This window comes from Narcine bancroftii, chromosome 1, assembly GCF_036971445.1.
Source record: "Narcine bancroftii isolate sNarBan1 chromosome 1, sNarBan1.hap1, whole genome shotgun sequence".
In the NCBI taxonomy this organism is placed as follows: Eukaryota; Metazoa; Chordata; class Chondrichthyes; order Torpediniformes; family Narcinidae; genus Narcine; species Narcine bancroftii.
This window is the reverse complement of record NC_091469.1, coordinates 481,647,615-481,666,846: the sequence shown is the minus strand read 5'-3', so window position 1 is coordinate 481,666,846 and position 19,232 is coordinate 481,647,615. Positions and strand designations below refer to the sequence as shown.

Here is a 19,232-nt window from a genome sequence, read left to right as displayed (position 1 = left end):
AGTTCATTCATTTAATTCTTTTTCTACTTTAACCATTGTTTCTGTAGTTCCATCCATTTTTTCTTCCACTTCTGTTACTCTTTCATTCAAACTCTCAATTTCTGTTTCTAGCCTGGTAACTACTTTTAAAATATGATCCAGTTTCTAGTTAGTATTCTGATCTTTCATTAAAAGTTCTTTCATTATATCTTTAACTTTTAACTTGGTTCGCTGGTTTAATATTTACCAGTTCATTCTTTTGTGAACTTTGATCAGTCTCCAAATTGCCATTTTGGGAGAGAGCTCCTTCTTCTTGCTTCTTCCAGTTCTCCTTCACTGTGCGCATGCCCAGTCTCTTTTCTTCTTCCATCACGTCTCTTGGCTCCATCGCTGAAGGCATTCCACCATTCCTCCCAGCCATTGGGTTGCTGCATGGGAGGCAGCTTCTTCCTGTAAGTAGGTCTTTTTCCTTTGACAATTGTTGATTCTTCTTCGACATCTTCAACATAAAAGTATATTCTTCCTGTTTAATTTACTGTAAATTATTTTATTTTCTTTTTATTTTATAATTACCCGGGAGCTTCCGGAGACGCCTCCTTTCTCCTCTACATCATGTGACTTTCCCTGTTCTGAGTAAATTTTGATAGACTTTTTAACTTTTTGACAGCCAATTGGACCACATTTGAACTTTGTTATCCAAATCTGTTCACCAGGTCAAATAGTACGTTTCCAGAGAGAATTCAGAAGAAATTTAATGAAATAGTTTGAAGGATGAGGAACTAATTCCTTTTTAGAATGGTGAAGCTGGCTTATTCTCTTTGGAGCAAGAAGAGATTTGATAGAGATGCAGGTGGTCATATTTGGTGTTCAGATGGGATAATTAAGGAAAAAAAACTATTCCTATTATTCGACGTTTTGAATATTGTGTTGAAGATTCAAAATGATGGGCAAAAGAAGCAACAACAGAGAATGCTGGAAATACTCACAGGATAGAACCACAGAACAACATAGCACAGAAAACAGGCCCTTTAGCCCTTCTGCTCTGTGCCAAACTATTATTCTGCCTAGAATCAGGCAGCGTCTGTGGGTAGAGAAAAATAGCAAAATATTTTGGGTTTGGGCCTATAACCTTTTTATCAGAACTCGACAAAAGTTTTGAAAAAAATGTTTTAATGTTTTGAGGTGTGGAGAGATGGAACGAACAAGAATAATGTTTTCCAACCAAACGAATATTTTGTCTTCTGGAACGGTTCTCTGAATCAATGCTTTTCAGCTGGAGCGCTTCTAGCTGTTTAGTTGCTTTGGAAAGTTTCTGTTCGACCTCAGCCAGTCTAATCTCTTTTTGTTGTACTTCAGTCTGAAGAGCTGCAATTAAGGTATGTTGTTTTTTGGTTTCAGCTTCTGAGGCAATTAAAGCTGTACGAAGTTCAGCTAGGTCTTTTTTGCGACAAACATCTTTGAATTCATCACGAAAGAATTTTAAAAAGTCAGTGAAGGTCATCTCACTTAGTTTAATGTCTGGTTGTTTCTTCTCTCGGCCGTCACCTTCTTCTGCTCGGGTTTTAGCTCGTGTAGCTTTTCCTTCAGTCATTTCTTCAAAATTTTCAGACTCAAGTATAATTAGAGAAATAATAAAGATCTTTCTGACTTCTGTGAAGTTAGTTCAAAGGTGGATACAGGTTAAAAATAGTATATTTTATGGAGCAAAAACCAAAACGTGTTCACTCCATGAGCGCCACCTGGAGACTCCAGAATAATGTTTTCAATAGGTTAGAAACCAGATATATGGTGCAAATAGGGTGCTGCTGTCTGAGAAATGTTGGTGATGGCTTGGCAATCACAAATCATTTGTGCAGACCAGATGGACTTAGAAGTAGGCAATGAAAACAAAAGCAAAAAGAAGGTGAGTGTAGTGAAATGTTCAAAAATTTTAACTCCATTTCAGATAGAGACTATAATGAAGAATAATATTTCAGTGCAGCACTGAAGAAATGTATATTTGGTGATGACACGCTTTGGTCAAAATGTGAATTTGAGATTTAGGCTACTCTTTAGATATAAAAACCATAAGGAGCAAGTCAAAGAAAAAGCCAATGAGTTGTCCTGGTAGTGTTCACTTCAGCTTGGATCACCCAAAAGAGATGATTTCCCTTTTGCTGCCAAAACTTGAATAGTGTATGTTTCATATTGGAAATGACAGAATTTCAAAATCATTTGAATTGTTATGAAGGGCATTGCAAAATGATAGATAAGGTTAAAGAATTCAAATTTCAGATGGTGTAAATTTAAATAATGGCTCAACTTCCATGGAACCATTCTTGTGGTGGAATTGTGGTATCACAGGATTTCTCTTGTTGACCTGAATCAATCATGAAAGTGATCTCATCTGTCCTTCCCTGATGGTCCCAGTTACCACCATTATCAGCTTTTTAAATCAGATTTCAACAACTGGAAGTCTTTGTTCCTGCTTATCATCCTCTACCCACTGTCTTTACCCTCCTCTGGCCCATTACTGTGCTATCTGTGGCTTACTTTTAACTGTCTCCCACCAATACCTGCTGCTATTTTCCAACTCTACCCTCCCCTCCACATCTATCTGTCATCCTTCACCCCTCTCTGGTTTACCAATGTATTACTGACATTCCTGACCTCCACCTCATGCCAGCTATCTCCTCTCTCCACATTCAGAATCAGAATTTGTGGTCATGAACAAGTCATGAAATTTGTTGTTTTCACGCCTAATCAGATTGATCTTTCTCAAATTCAAGGATTTCAACGAGATACATCTACTAATTCCACACTATCCTCAGCCTAAAATGATGCCTGCTGAATTTGTTGCATTCCTTCAGCACGTTAATTTTTACTCCTTTTCTTCTGAGAAATGCTATATTAAAAATGTGAAAATATATATTCCTAGATTTCTACACCCTGAACTTTCACATTCAAGGAATTTGCAAAGATGTCTTTACTAATATTCTTTGTAAACAGGGATGAGTAAGTTTGAAACACTTTAACCAATGGAGTTGCTTTCTGAATTGGTTGGAATTATTGGCCCTTGAACAGTGGGATCAGGAACAGCAATGATAATTTACTTGATTGATACATATTAGGTAGGATAGATTTTCCAGTGATGGTGCTTATTGACTGAAAACAAACCAGTGTTTAAGCATAAACATAATGTATGTCAGGTCCTTTATTCACATGTTTTAAAAAAAATCATTTTTTCTTTTGTGAGTTGGTATTAGACTTAGTTTCACTTTCCCAATGTGTTGATTCACTTTTCCAAGAAATTATATTTATTTTATGTTTGCTAATTAAGAATTGTATGTATTTTTCTTCTTTAGTCTCATTAACATGCCCATTGAACTTATGTTGGTTGCAGAAATAGAAAAAGGATTTGCAAATAAAGATCTCGTTCAGAAGATGATAAAGGTTCGACAGTCTGAGAATGCTATTCTCAGCTGTGAAATGGCAAAGTCGAAAACTGAGGTCAAATGGTTCAAAGATGGAAGAATGCTCAGTCAGAGTGAAAAAATGAAACTTGAATCTGATGGTAAAATTCGAAAGCTTATCATTCATAATATTGAACCAAAAGATGGAGGTGAATATATATGTGAAGCGGCTGGAGAGAAACTGAGCTTTAATGTTCAGGTTACAGGTTTGTAACTGTTTGAAAAGATCTTATCTTTTTTCCACTCCATTACCATTCTAATATGGCAGAATTAATTATTTTTTATTCATTATAAAACTTAACTTTTAAAAAAATGTTCTTTGACTTTTCAAACTTGACATTATGCAACATGAAATAAAGGTAGAAATTAATGTTTTATTTCTGAGCTTAGTCATGAATATCAGCAAAATGCTGTGGTATAGGTATCAAATGCATTTGTTTGATTCATGAAGGTGGACTTTTAAATGGGGATACATAATAACTGGAATTTTGGATAATTTATTGTTAGCCTCCTTGTCTATTAGATGTTGACTCAGAGGAATTGCCTTGGTATGTGAGAGAAGAATGAAAATTGCCAAAGAACACAACAAGGCTGGGATGTAGAGGTGCAGATGAATGTAAAAGCAGGATTGACTTACTTTTTGGGATTTATCTCAGATAAAATTGCCAGTTTGTCCAGCAACTAGGAGAGGAAAGCAGTTGCAGATTCAGGAAATGGACAGATTTGGGAATGGACCATCAAAATCTTGAGCAGAAGGTCAGCTGTTGTGATATGGTATGATTATCATGTCGTGGTATGGATGAGGATTGCAAGTTAAACCAGACCCACCACTTCTTGTGGAGGTGAGGATGGATGTGGATTGAGTTGGATTGGTATCATAAGTTGGAAGAGAGGGAAGCCACAGTAAAATGATCTAGATACATTAGTTAGGAAATATCAAACAGTTTTTCGAACTCTTATTTACATGAAAGTCAATCATTTATTTCCACACAGGTAAAGACTATTAGTTGTTTTTTTCACTGATATGCTGATTGATTCTTAGGTCAAAAGTTTTGGGCCTCAGTCGTTGAGCACCTGGAAAATGTAAATGTGTGTTTTATTAAAGTGAATCAGTGATAAAAATTCAAAATTCAGTTCTCTTTTCAGGGATGTCGTGTTTGCATTTAAATATTTTCTATTTTACAAATGGCTATAGTTTCTCCATTTGCAGAGCCTGAAGTAGCATTTATCAACAAAGAATCTGTCCAGAAGGAGGTCAAGGTTCAAGCATCAGAAAATGCTACTCTCAGCTGTGAAGTGTCACAACAAAATGCAGAGGTCAAATGGTCCAAAAATGGAAAGGTCCTCACTTCTAGCCCAAAAACTAAGCTTCTTTCCCAAGGAAGAGTTCGAAAACTTATTATTCAGAATGCAGAGCAGAAGGACATAGGCAATTATATCTGTGAAACAGCTGGGGAGAAATTGATTTTCCATATTGAAGTTAAAGGTTAGTATTTATTGTTGATAGTCCACTGTTCCATTTCATATTTTCTGAAGTTATTTTTGGAATTTAATTATCCCTTAGATGCATATCTAACAGGTATTTATCAGAGTTGCTTCATTTCAATTGTGGTTTCTAGAAGTATGGCAAAAAAATGTACTTCAGTATACACTGTAATATTCATGTAGGAGTAGTTTGGTGAAGCTTCAACTCATTATTTAATTTGATGTTGCTTGCAAGATTAAACCAAAGTGTTGCCAACATGGAAATATCTAATTATATAAATTTTTAAATTTAGACATACAAAGATTTTGAAATTGTGCCACCCAATTTTCACCCCATTAACCTACACCCCCGGAACGTTTTGAATAGTGGGAGGAAACCAGAGTCCCTAGGGAAAACCCACGCAGACTCGGGGAGAGCGTACAAAGTTCATTCAGACAGTGCGGGATTCGAAACCCGGTCTGATCCCGATCGCTGGTGCTGTAAAGGCGTTGTGCTAACTGCTGCACTAACCATGCTGCCCTTAAATTTAATTAATGCCCCACTCATTAATGTAAATGATGAATTGTAGATAAACCATGAAGGGAACTGTGGCTAATTTTTTTATTGGGAATGAAATTTAGGAGTTAAATCCTTCGCCTTCCTTTATTTACCTATGCTCATTTTCATTTGGTCCAATTTTCAATAACATTTAATCCACAATCTAAATCATCAATATATATTGTAAAAAGAAGCGGCCCCAACACCGACCCTTGCAGAACACCACTAGTAACAGGCAACCAACCAGAATAGGATCCCTTTATTCCCACCCTTTTTTTCCTGCCTATCAGCCAATGCTTTACCCACTCTATTATTATTCTGGTAACTTCATGTGCTCTCTTCTTATTAAGCAGCCTTTTATGCAGCACCTTATCAAAGGCCTTTTGAAAATCCAAGTAAACCACATACACAGACTCTCCCTTGTCCTACTTGAGATTTCCTCAAAAAATTCTATTAGGTTGGTCAGGCAGGATCTTCCCTTCATAAAACCTATCATGCCATACACCTCGAAGTATTCCATAACCTGTCCTTGAGGATCGATTCCAATATCTTTCCAACTACCAAAGTCAGACTAATAGGCTTATAATTTCTTTTATTCTGCCTTTCTCCTTTCTTAAACAGCAGAACTACATTTGCAACCTTCCAATCCTTGTGAACCATGTCTGAGTCTATTGATTTCTGGAAAACCAATTGTAATGCCTCTACAATCTCCAAGTCCACCTCCTTCAGAACCTGTTCTTTTTGCTCCTCTCTTAATTGTTTTTCATCACTGGACTTGGTGCTGAGTTCAGCAAACAGCTTAGAGCAGGGAGGTGTCTCGTATCTGATGTTTCATCTGAATGAGTAATCATGGGTACAAAGATAAGATGTTGATAACATTGTCCATTTCACCCATGAACTCTGGCCCCATTATTTTTCACCAATTGTGATATTATTAAACTACAAATAAAGCAATTTATTTAAAAAATTGTTTGATTTTATGAGGGAAAACAGCAATTGGCGTTTACTGGAATTACATTTTCCTTGCAGAATTACCTATTTTGTTCACAAAAAAGTTACAAAACCTAAATGTGCTGTGCAGTACCACGGCTGAATTTACATGTGAACTAAATCAAGTGAAGGCTGATGTCTTGTGGCGACGAAATGGAACAGAAATCAGTCCAAGCCTTAGAATAAAAATACAGGCAACTGATCTGAGGCGAAGTTTGACCATTTCCAAAGTAACTGTTGAAGATGAGGGGGAATATTGCTGCGAATCAAAGGATGATATTACAGCTGCTAAATTAACCACCAAGGGTAATGCTTTGCATCATTTTCTTTCTAATGATGATTTGAATGTGTTTGTCTCAGTTGAACTTTAATGGAAGTCTGAGTCTTCCTTTTGAGCTTAAATAGCACAATCTGATTTCATAATTGTTTATCATACCCAGATGTTTCCAGCTTGCCAGTTGAGGTTTCAAGCACATGTTGGAGTTGTGCCTCATTTCTCTCACCTTAAGCTAGTAGCTTTCTGCATTCTTGCCGGCAAGGCCTCAAAATATCGCCTCATTAAACCTTCCACTTAAAATGTTCTTTCTTTGTAAAAATTCTTTTCATTCAGCTTACTGTATGTATAATAGAAATGTATTCAATTTTTAAGCATTAAGAAGCTTTAAGAAGAGATTTTTGGATAAGAAAGTAATTGATCTATAGGTACTCACTGGGCTAGTCAGGCTGGCCTGCCTTCTGTACCTGTAGCTCCTCCCCATAAGATCCCCTAATAAAGGGTGAGAGCCCTCGTCTGTTCCCTAATATCTGCCTTGGACGTGAGCCAGCAGCATGTAGAGGTATGTCTGGGTCTTTTGATCAATAAAGCCTTTGACTCTTGCTTCGTGTCTGCAAGTGGTTGTTGATTGTGCCACAATTTATTGATCAGAAGTTTTAAAGTGCCATGGACAAGGCAATCCAACTGGAGAAGCTGGAGATCAATCCAAAGGATCCAGAGGCCTCCATAAAGTTTGATATGTGGCTACACTGTTTGAAGGCCTACCTGAGGCATCTCAAAATCACAGCTGATGGTGATCGGTATGACCTGATCTTTGCAGCTATGGGTCACCGAGCGTACCAATTAATTCACAACTGCACTGAATACAAAGAGGCAATGGCCCTACTCTGACAGCAGTAGGGAGCCCCAAGGAACATGATGTTTGCACGCTTCCAGCTTGGCTCCTGATGCCAAGGTCCAAGTGAGTCGGTCGATGATTTTGTGGGGGCCCTCCCGTCCATGAATCAGATCTACTTCCTTAACGTCGTGGACAAGTACTCACGTTTCCCATTTGCCTTCCTCTGCTCTGATATGACCACATCCATGATCATTAAAGCACTCTGTTCGGATACCCCAGTTATGTTCATAGTGACTGGGGATCTGTCTTCCTGAGTGAGGAGTTATGGCAATACTTCCTTTCTGGGGCATAGCTACGAGCAGAACCACCAGCTACAAACCCTGCAGGAACGGGCAGTTGGAGAGGGAGAATGGTAAGATTTGTAAGGCAGTCCTTTTGGCCCTCAAGTCAAAATGGTAATGGATGACAACCCTGGCCCAATGCTTCTCTGGAAGTATGTTAGAATGTACAAGTTGGACCCACTGGTCGAGGAAGTGCACCTCCTGCATGCGCTGGTAAGGTACCCAGACGAATGGAATGGTACAGTGTCCATTTGGGACCTGTCGCAAGGGGGGACCTGGCATGGGATGTGCACTTGATACCCCCAGGCAGCGACCAGTTGGCCCCAGGGATCACCTGACAGATGAAGTAGTGATCCCACCTCCAACATGCCCCACCCCCCCAAATGTTCTCTCCCTCCCCTCCCCACTGGAGTGTCCATCCCCCACTCTCACAAAGAAATTCCTCATCCCCCTAAGGATCTGGTAGACATAGACACTGTTCAGCCCTCCAACACCCAGTTGAGTGCACAAGCCACTGTTCCACTGGAACCAACGATACAGCCAGCAGTATTTCGGAGATCTCAGTGCCAAATAAAACTGCCAGAGCAGCTGAACCTTTGAACTGTATGGACTACAAGACTCGTGCTGATGGACATTGCCTGCATCACCCATCCAGACTAAGAAGGAGGGTGAATGTGGTGGAACACAGTAGTGCAGATATGTCTGGGCATGTCCGCACTTGACTGGTCAGGCAGGCCTGCCTTCTGTGCCTGTAGCTCCTCCCCATAAGATCCCCTAATAAAAGCTGAGAGCCCTAATAAAAGCTGAGAGCCCTAGTCTCCTCCCTCATACCTGCCTTGGACATGAGCCAACAGCATGGAGAGGCATATCTAGGACTTTTGATCAATAAAGCCTTTGACTCTTGCTTCGTATCTGCGAGTGGTTGTTGTTCGCGCCACAATGCGTTTGGTCCACGGAGTAAACAGAAATTTGTCCATAGACTAAATGATGCAAGAATGCTGAGAGAGTGTTCTTACATTTTGTCATTGTAAATCCCCTGAAGAAGATTTCTGTAAATAGATGAGTTTACCAGCAGAGGGCAGAAAATTCTATTGAGTGTGTGGTGATATGTAATTACATCACTAGGTCACCAGAGGTCATCCCAGTGTCCTTGTATATAAAGCAGTCCAGAGCTACAGTCTAGCCTTCCAGGTTCGTCTTGCAGAGAGACAAGACCTCTTAGTGTACATATTAGTTTATTAAATTGTACTGACAATAACCACACTAGCAGTGCAAGTATAAGACAGCTTTAAAAAGTGATTCACCCTCCGGGATATAAGCCTCCGCCGGCCTCCTGAGGCCTCACTCAGATTGCTGTAGCTACAATCAGCCTGGCTCTGTGGAAGTCTTTATGGATTAAAGACTGTTGTACAGTCTTTATCTTGGTGTGTGTCTAATTCTGGCTAACAGTGCACCACAATAACTACACACATTTTGGTTATTACTTCCTTCGTTGCTTTGTCCTTCTTTGGCAAACTGCAGTTGAAGCCACTTTTAATATTACACAAAATACTGTTAGGTCTGCTTTGTTCATGAATGAGTGAGTCAGACACCAGACTGAGTCGAAATCAAGGTTCTTTGTTCTTTATTACCGGATTGTAACACTTGCAACTAACAGTGTTAGTTGGAGAAGGCGCATTCTCCTGATATCAGCAAGTGGTGTTTTTTTATACCCCAGGACACGCACTTAGTAAATGATCATACCATGACATTGTCCAATGAATAAACTGTTGCTATCCTTCTCTGTTAGTCTGCTGCACATCATTCTTGTTAGTGCCAAGCTTATCTTGAGTGGACAAGGTCACATCTGCATTCTGTTACTCCTTAGGACTGGGTGACTCCTTCTCCGGTCCCATCTCATGATGTTTTTACCTTACAATACTCAATTTCACTTTTGTGATTTAGTTGTATTCTGCTGTGTTCCCTTTTTATCCTCATTTAAAGTTCCAGAGAGGTAAGCACCAGGGGATATCTATACAAAGTGAAGCAAGGAAAGTTTAGGGGAGGCATCAAGGGTAAGGCTTTTTACTCTGAGAGTTATGGGTACTTGGAATGCCTTGCCATGGATGGTGGTGGAGTTGAAATATTAGGGGTGTTTAAGAGACTGGTAGGAAGGGTTTAGTATTTTTTTGGTAGGAATCTATAAGTCAGCACAACATTGAGGCCGAAGGACCTGTACTGTGCTGTAATGCTGTATGATTCTATCAAGGTTTTTAACAATTTTGCATGACTAAAATCTAATTTATGCCAAAAAAATAATTTAAGTAGATTTTTTTTTAGAATGACATTTTGTTTTGGTGGCTAGTAAAGCATCTGCAGCACTGAAGCAAAAATAAAATTCCATTGAAGCTGGAGTAGTACTTTTCAACTAAAACATTCTGGAATAGCTCAATTGAATTTGCTGTATTTCTATCATTTTTGTGTGACTTTGCAAAATGAATGGTTTTTTTTTTCCCAAATGAAGACATATTTATCAATTAAAGCTGTTTAAAGCATATATTACCAATGTGTATTAGTGGCTAAAAGGCCAAACCTTAGTCTCAGCGTGATAATTTTTGTTTTATTTTCCATAGTTCCCAAAGACATTAAATTTGTAAGTGAACTTCGAAGTGTAGTGGCTGTGGAAGGAGAAGATGCTGATTTCAAATGTGCTGTTTCTCATGAGGATGCGGCAGTGACTTGGTGTAAGAATGGGATCAAAATAGAGCCAAGTGAAAAATATATCATATCATATGAAAGAACCAACCACAGTTTGACCATCAGAAACTTAATAGTGCAGGACTCATGTGAAATTTCTGCACAGTGCGAAAGAGTAAAAACAACAGCCAAGCTTCAAGTTCAAGGTGAGAAATCAAAATTTATTTTGTTAGTAAATACCCTCAGAAAATGATCATTTATTTTTGAAGGAAAATCTATTAAAATTGGTGGAACAAAATATTGTAGATGGTGAGATATTCAACATTTCATTATAGCTGTACATTTGCTGGAAACAAGTTGGTTTTTCATTTCATGGGGTAATTATACCTAAGTAAAAACATACTCAGTATGTTGAGCTCCAGCTTTAGGGACAAAATTGGTTCTCTTGATGATCAGAATAGTCAGCTGTGTATGGAGTTAGAAGAGATGGGGACGTGATGGAGTAGTGGCCGGTCGGGGAACTCCAGCCCTCTCCAGAAAAGTTTAAAAAAAAGATAGAGAAAAAGCAAAGGCACAAACTTAAAAACCAAAACAAAGTGAAAGTAAAAGTGTGGAGAAAATGGCAGCGAAGAAAGAAAAACCAAAAACAACGGGAAGAAAAGAAGAAGGAAAGACGTCGGAAGAAGAAGGCCTTACCTGTACGAAGAGGCCCGTCGCAGAGAGAGAAGCCCGCTCCCACAGGTCAGTGGAGGTGTCAGGCTCGGGACTACAAGAATGGCTCGCAGAGCCGAGTAAAAGTGCGCAACCGCGCATGAAAAAAAACACACTGACGGGAGGGGGGAACAGCTGTGGAGTCGATCTCCGCAGCTGAGAGAGACACCTGCAGCGCAGCAGCAGGTGCAGAACACAGACAATAACGACAACAAGAAAGAAGAGGGTAAAAAGAAAACAAGGAATCAACAGATGGTCAATCCAGAGGAAGAAGAAGAAGAACAGAAAGAAGTGGAAGAAGAGGAGAAAGGCAAGACAATGGATGTATCTTTTTTTAAAGAATATATGGAATCAGTGAAAGAATGGCAATTACAAGAATTTAATGAGATAAAAAGAAGAATTAAGAATGCAGAAGAAAAAATGAATAAAATGGAAATGGCCATGTCAGAGTTAGGAAAAAGACTGGAAAATATGGAAAAACGAGAAACATTTGTAGATATGGAAGTAGAAGACTTAAAAGAGAAATTAGAAGAATCTAATAAAAAAGTTAAAGAGACACAGGAGCTGTTAGCTCAGAAGATAGATATAATAGAAAACTAAAATAGAAGAAATAATATAAAGATAGTGGGCCTTAAGGAAGATGAAGAAGGCTAGAATATGAGAGAATTTATAAAAGAATGGATCCCCAGGGTCCTAGGAAGACCAGAATTACAGGAAGAAATGGAAATAGAAAGGGCACATAGAACATTAGGGATAAAGGACAACTCAGGAGGGGGAGGGGAGATTGGGGTTAAAGAAGTTTTAAATAGGAGAATAGGGAAAATATTTGATGTTTTAGAAATGTTGTCTTATAAAGTGTTCAAAACAAGAAAGTAGAAATGGATAAGAAGGAAATGTAATGATGGAGAAACGGAAAGGGAAGATAAAGTATAAAATGGCTACGCTGAACTATATGACTTTAAATATTAACGGAATACATAACCAAATTAAAAAGAAGAAACTGCTAAATTTACTGAAAAAAGAAAAAATTGATATTGCATTTGTGCAAGAAACACATTTAACTGAATTGGAGCACAAGAAATTAAAGAGAGATTGGGTAGGACACGTAACAGAGGCGTCGTATAATTCAAAAGCAAGAGGAGTAGCTATATTAATTAGTAAAAATGTGCCAATTAAAATAGAAGAGGAAATAATAGATCCAGCAGGGAGATATGTAATGATAAAATGTCAGATATATTCGGAGTTTTGGAATCTACTCAATGTATATTCACCTAACGAAGAAGATCAAAAGTTTACGCAAGATATTTTTTTGAAGATAGCAGATACGCAAGGGAACATATTAATAGGAGGGGATTTCAACCTGAATTTGGATTCAAATATGGACAAAACTGGGAAAAAAATTAACAGAAAGAACAAAGTAACCAAATTTATAATTAAATCAATGGAAGAAATGCAACTTTTGGATATATGGAGGAAACAACACCCAAATGAAAAGGAATATTCATATTACTCGGCTAGACATAAAACATACTCAAGAATAGACCTATTTTTGTTATTAGCTCGTATGCAAGATAGAGTAAGAAAAACAGAATATAAAGCTAGAATATTATCGGACCATTCACCCTTAATATTGACAATAAAGTTAGAGGACATCCCTCCAAGAATGTATAGATGGAGATTAAACTCCATGCTACTCAAAAGGCAGGATTTTAGAGAATTCATTGAAAGACAAATTAAAATGTATTTTGAAATAAATACGGAATCAGTGAAAGATAAGTTTATACTATGGGATGCAATGAAAGCGTTCATTAGAGGGCAAATAATAAGTTATGTAACCAAGATGAAGAAGGACTACAACCAGGAAACAGAGCAGTTGGAAAGGGAAATAGTAAATATAGAAAAAGAATTAGCAATGAAGGAAGATACAACTAAAAGAAGATAATTGGCAGATAAAAAAATAAAGTATGAAACACTACAAACATATAAGGTGGAGAAGAATATAATGAAGACAAAACAGAAATATTATGAACTAGGGGAAAAAACACACAAAATTCTAGCATGGCAGCTTAAGACAGAACAAGCTAAGAAAATGGTATTGGCATCAAGGAAAAAAGACAAACAAATCACATATAATCCAAAGGAGATCAAGGAAAACTTTAGAGAATTCTATGAACAATTATACCAAACTGAAAACGAAGGGAAAGAAGGGAAAATAGATGAATTTTTAATTAAATTGAACTACCAAAATTACAAATAGAGGAACAAAATAAATTAACAGAACCATTTGAAATAGTAGAAATACAAGAGATAATAAAAAAATTACCAAATAATAAAACACCAGGAGAGGATGGATTCCCAATAGAATTCTATAAAACATTTAAAGACTTATTAATTCCTCCCCTCCTGGAAGTAATCAACCAGATTGATAAAACACAAAGCTTACCAGATTCATGTAAAACAGCAATAATTACAGTAATACTAAAGCAAGGGAAAGATCCACTCGCACCAGCGTCATATAGACCAATATCATTACTTAACACAGATTATAAGATAATAGCTAAACTATTAGCAAACAGATTAGCAGAGTATGTACGGAAAATGGTAAATCTAGACCAAACTGGATTTATTAAAAAAAGATGCACAACAGACAATATTTGTAAATTTATTAACTTAATTCATGCAGTACAATGGAGTAAAGCGCCAACAGTAGCAGTTGCTTTAGACGCAGAGAAGGCCGTTGACAGAGTAGAATGGAATTATTTATTCAAAGTATTGCAAAAATACAGTTTACCAGAGAAGTATATTAATTGGATTAAAGCATTATATAAGGGGCCATTGGCGAAAGTGACAGTAAATGGATATATATCAAAGCAATTGAACTTAAGCAGGTCAACATGGCAGGGATGCCCACTATCACCCTTTTTGTTTGCGTTAGCTATAGAACCACTAGCAGAATTGATAAGAACAGAAAATAATATAAAAGGGATAAAAATAAAAGACAAGGAATATAAAATCAGTTTATTTGCGGATGATGTTATAGTATACTTAACAGAACCAGAACTATCAATAAAAGAATTATATAAGAAATTGAAGGAATATGGAGAAGAGTCGGGTTACAAGATTAACGTAAATAAAAGTGAAGCAATGCCAATGAATAATGCGGATTTCTCAAAATTTAAGTAGGAATCACCATTCAGATGGCAAATGCAAGCAATAAGATACCTAGGTATACAAATAAATACAAATCTCGGCCAACTATATAAACTCAATTATTATCCACTAATGAAATAATTACAGGACGATTTAGAGCATTGGAAAGATTTACCACTAACACTAATAGGAAGGATAAACTGTATAAAAATGAACATTTTCCCAAGGATATTATACCTATTTCAGGCATTGCCAATACACTTGACAGAAAAATTCTTCAAGGAGTTAAAGAAAATAACAAGGAAATTTTTATGGAAAGGGGGGAAACCGAGGATAGCACTAGATAAATTAACAGAATGGTATAAACAAGGAGGTTTACAACTCCCAAACTTTAAAAATTATTATAGAGCCGCACAATTAAGATCCCTATCAGATTTTTATCAAACAAAGGAAAAGCCAGATTGGACTAGATTAGAATGAGATAAAATAGGGGAAAAGATACCTGAACGCATAGTATATAAATGGGATGAAAAATTGGTACAACATCATCTACTCAATATTTGGAAAAAGATTCATGTAGAAAGGAATAAAACAAATTATCAATTACCAAAACTAATATTGACGCAAAATAAGTTACTCCCTTTTACAATAGATAACCTTTCCTTTAGAGAATGGGAGAAAAAAGGGATCAAAAGAATAGAAAATTGTTTTTCAGGAAATAGATTATTATCCTTTGAACAAATGAAAGATAAATACAATATAACTCAAGATACAGTGCTGGCATATTACCAATTGAGATCCTACTTGAAGGACAAATTAGGAAGCAATCTGAGTTTACCAGAGGGAAGTAACTTTGAATATGTGATTACAGATACAATGATAATCAAAAGATTTATAACAAATATGTATATTAAACTGCAAGAAAAGGAGAATGAAGAAACAAATGGTAAAACTAAACAAAAATGGGAACAAGATTTAAATACAAAGATAAAAAAGGAAACATGGGAGAAGTTATGTTCTGGAACGATGAGAAATACAATAAATACGAGGTTACGTATGATACAATATAACTGGATACACAGGCTATACATTACACCTCAAAAGTTAAATAAATGGGACCCAACAGTATCTGATAGATGTTTTCGATGTAAAAAAGAAATGGGAACAACAATTCATGCAATCTGGACATGTGAGAAAGTAGAAAAATTTTGGGAAGATCTAAACCAAATATTAAATAAAATTACAGAAAACAATATACCAAAGAATCCAGAGATCTTCCTCCTAAGTAACATAAAAAACAAAGAATTTGGAAATGATTTGGATGGTGCACAAAAAAGATTTGTTAAGATAGCTCTAGCCGTAGCAAAAAAATGTATTATGTCAACCTGGAAATTGGAAGATAATTTGAAAATACAACAATGGTATATAGAAATGAATAAATGTATTCCAATAGAAAAAGTAACATATAGTTTAAGAAATAATATTGAAATATTTGAACAAATATGGGAGCCTTACATGAAACACAATAGAGAAAACCTACCGGGGACATTCACTACCTAAATTAACGAAAGGAGAAGGAAATGAAAAGAATTGACTCAGTGGAATTTCTTGTTTATTTTTATTGAATGACAACATTGTTTGACTGGTTTAATGTATCCTAGATTTTGTACTTTAAATGGACGGGGGGGGGGGTAGGTAGGGAGGGTGAGATAGGAGGAAGGAGGGAGGGGGGGAGAAAATGGCACTGTATATATTTGAAAAGGAAAAAGTATGTATCATGGTTAATGTGGTTTATGGTGTGAAAAATAAAAAAATTTTAAAAAAAGAGAAGAGATGGGAATATCTTAAATGTTTTTTTTTGCATCTGTATTTATTTAGGAAACTGGCACAGGGATCAGGGAAGTAAGGGAAAGAAGAAGTGAGGTTTTTGCTGTCTTAAAGCAATTAAGAGTGGAAAATCACCAGGGCCTAACATGATATTGCATTGGACCTTGAGGCAGGATTGTGTAGAATTTAAAATGTATTTAGCCACGGGTGAAGTGCTGGAAGATTGGAGGGTAGTTCATGTTCTATTGTTTAAAGGCTCCAAAAATAACTAGAGTTAAGTTCATTATCATCTTATTGCACAAGTACAACCCAATGAAACAGTGTTCTCCATTCCTCAGTGCAAAACACACAGACATATAACCAGACATAACACAAAAACAGACAAACAGTAGAGGTATCCTTGACTTCTGACCTTACATGAGTTATATCCACCATCACATATGACCAAATTAAAAAAAAACTTCATTAAAACTACTGTGCAAGTACATATTTTGTATTAAAAGTACTGTATATAGTGGTCTCTGCTCCTGGTGATAACCCAAAGTCGCTGTTGCCCATGGCAGCCCAAGGTCCCCTTTTCCAGCAGCAACCTGAGGTCCCCATGACCCCATAGAAAGTTCATTTGTTGAATGTTGCGTGATCTCTGAGTGAATCTGACTTACAACCAACCCCAAGTTACAGTCAATCCTTCTGTCTCCATTACGGTTTTAAGTCAGGGACTAACTGTACATATGCAGGACGGGTATTCGCATATACAAATATATAAATAAATATTGTTTTGTAACTATGAAAGTCTTGGATGGTTAGAACAAGCAGTTCCTTTGGTTGTTCAACATTCTCGCAGTCCATGGGAAGAAGCTGTTTCTCAGCTTGGTGGTGCTGGCTCTGATTCTCTGATATCTCTTTCTCAATAGGAGTGGTAGAAAGATTTGTGCGGGGTGGTAGGGATCCTTTCTTCAGACAACAATCCCAGTAGGTCACGATGATTTGGGGAGGGGATGGGGGAAGGAGACTAGTGATCCTCTCTATCACTCTTATGGTCCTATGGATTGACCTCTGATCCATTCCTCTGCAGCAGGTATATCACACTGGCCAGGATGCTCTTTACAGAGCTCCTGTAGAAGGTTGATATGATGGTGGCCATTAGCCTTGCCTGCTTCAGCCTTCTGAGGAAGTGCAGTCATTGTTGCACATTCCTCACAGGTGAGATGTTGTATGTCCATGATGAGTTACGAGTTAAGTGAACTCCAATGAACTTGGTATTTTCTTTTCTCTCCACTACAGTTATAGTAGTAAAGCACAGTGCAGGAGTAACTCAGTGGGTCAAACTTTATACTGGGAGAGGAAGGATGACTGTGAATGGAGGGAAGCGATGGAGAGCTGGAGGAAAGAAGACAGAGGGAATGGAAAGGGAGCAAGAGAGAGTGGGAAGTTGGCTACCAGAAAATGGAGGTCAATGTTAATGCCATCCGATTGCCAACCTACTCTCCATTCTCCCTCCCTTCCCATTCTGTCTGTCTTCTTTCCTCTAGCTCTCTACTCCTTCCCTCTCCATTCACAGAGCTATCCTTCCTTCCCTGTTTACTGGTGTGCCCTCCCTCCCTTATCCACCTATTACCTCCTGCCTGTGAGTCTGTGCTCCTTCCTCTCTCCTTCCACCCCCACCATTTTGTTTAGGATGCCTTCCAATATTTCATCAAACCTTAATGAAGGGCTCAATCCTGAAATGTTGGGTTTGTATCTTTATCTTTGCTATATAAACTATACTGTTTAACCAGCTGAGTTTCTCCAGCATTGTGTTTTTACTTCAATTACAGTGTCTGTAAACTCTTGTGTTTTACTCTTTGTTCTTGGTAGGTTGTAATGAAATAAAAGCTGTGATTGTTGTCCACATGGACAGGGACCCACATGAGAGGTTAATCAGGAATGTTCAGTTGCTTGATATTCATAGTGAGGAAGTAAACTGGATTTGACATTAGTTTTCTAGGAGAAGCCAGAGAATGGAAGCAGATGATTCCCTGTCGGAGTAGAGGCTTAGGACTAGTGGTATATCTCAGGGATCGGTGCTTGGTTCATTGTTGTTTGACAACTATGTCAAAGATCTGGTTGATATTGCAGTAAATTGGATCAAGAAGTTTATGGATGACACCAAGATTAGAGGTGTAGTGGACTTTCAAATGCTGGAATCTGGACCAGCTGGAAAAATGGGCTGCAAAATGCCAGGTGAAAATTAATGCAGGCCTATGTGAGGTCTTGCATTTTTGAAGGACAAACCAAGGTAGGATGGACATGGAAAATGGTAGGGCACTGAAGAATGTGATGGAACAGAGGGATTTGGGAATACAGATGCAGAATTCCCCGAAAGTGGCATCACCGGTTGATAGGGTTGTAAAGGGCTTTTTTAGCCTTCATAAATCAAGGCATTGAGTAAAGGAATTGGCGTATTATGGTAAAGTTGAACAAGACATTAGTAAGTCCAAACTTGGAGTATTGTGTGTTATTTTGGTCACCTAACTACAAGAAAGATGACAATAAGATTGAAAGAGTGCAGAGAAGATTTACTTGGAAGTTGCTGGGACTGAGTTATAGGAAAGGGTAAAGGTTAGTATATTATTCCTGGAGTGCAGAAGAATGAGAGTATACCAAATTATGAGGGGTATAGATAGTGAAAAAAACCTACTTGCATTTACTCTGAGGTTAGGTGAAATACAAAACAGATAACATTGGTTATGGATGAAAGGGGAAAAGTTCAGGGAGAACAGTAGGGAGAACTTCTCACGGACAGTAGTGGGAGAGTGGAATAAGCTGCCAATTAAAGTGATGAATGTGGGGTCAACTTTAACATTTAAGAAAAATTTGGACAGGTACATGGATGGGAAGAGATATGGATGGATATGGAGTGGGTGCAGGTCATTGGGACTTGGCAGGATAATAGCTTGGTGAAGGACATGTTTCTGTGCTGATGGTTCTA

At 37.6% G+C, this 19,232-nt stretch overlaps 1 protein-coding gene across 13 annotated transcripts in view; it reads left to right on the top strand.

Moving 5' to 3' along the window:
- The window catches only part of LOC138751919 (obscurin-like), a 755,203-nt gene that overhangs the window by 113,644 nt on the left and 622,327 nt on the right, over positions 1–19,232 (top strand). For all 13 annotated transcript variants that reach the window (XM_069914884.1, XM_069914878.1, XM_069914879.1 and 10 more), the window contains exons 10-13: positions 3,362–3,637; positions 4,642–4,917; positions 6,484–6,750; positions 10,510–10,779. In XM_069914884.1, coding sequence (XP_069770985.1) covers positions 3,362–3,637; positions 4,642–4,917; positions 6,484–6,750; positions 10,510–10,779 — 1,089 coding nt within the window. The remainder of the gene's footprint in view (positions 1–3,361; positions 3,638–4,641; positions 4,918–6,483; positions 6,751–10,509; positions 10,780–19,232) is intronic.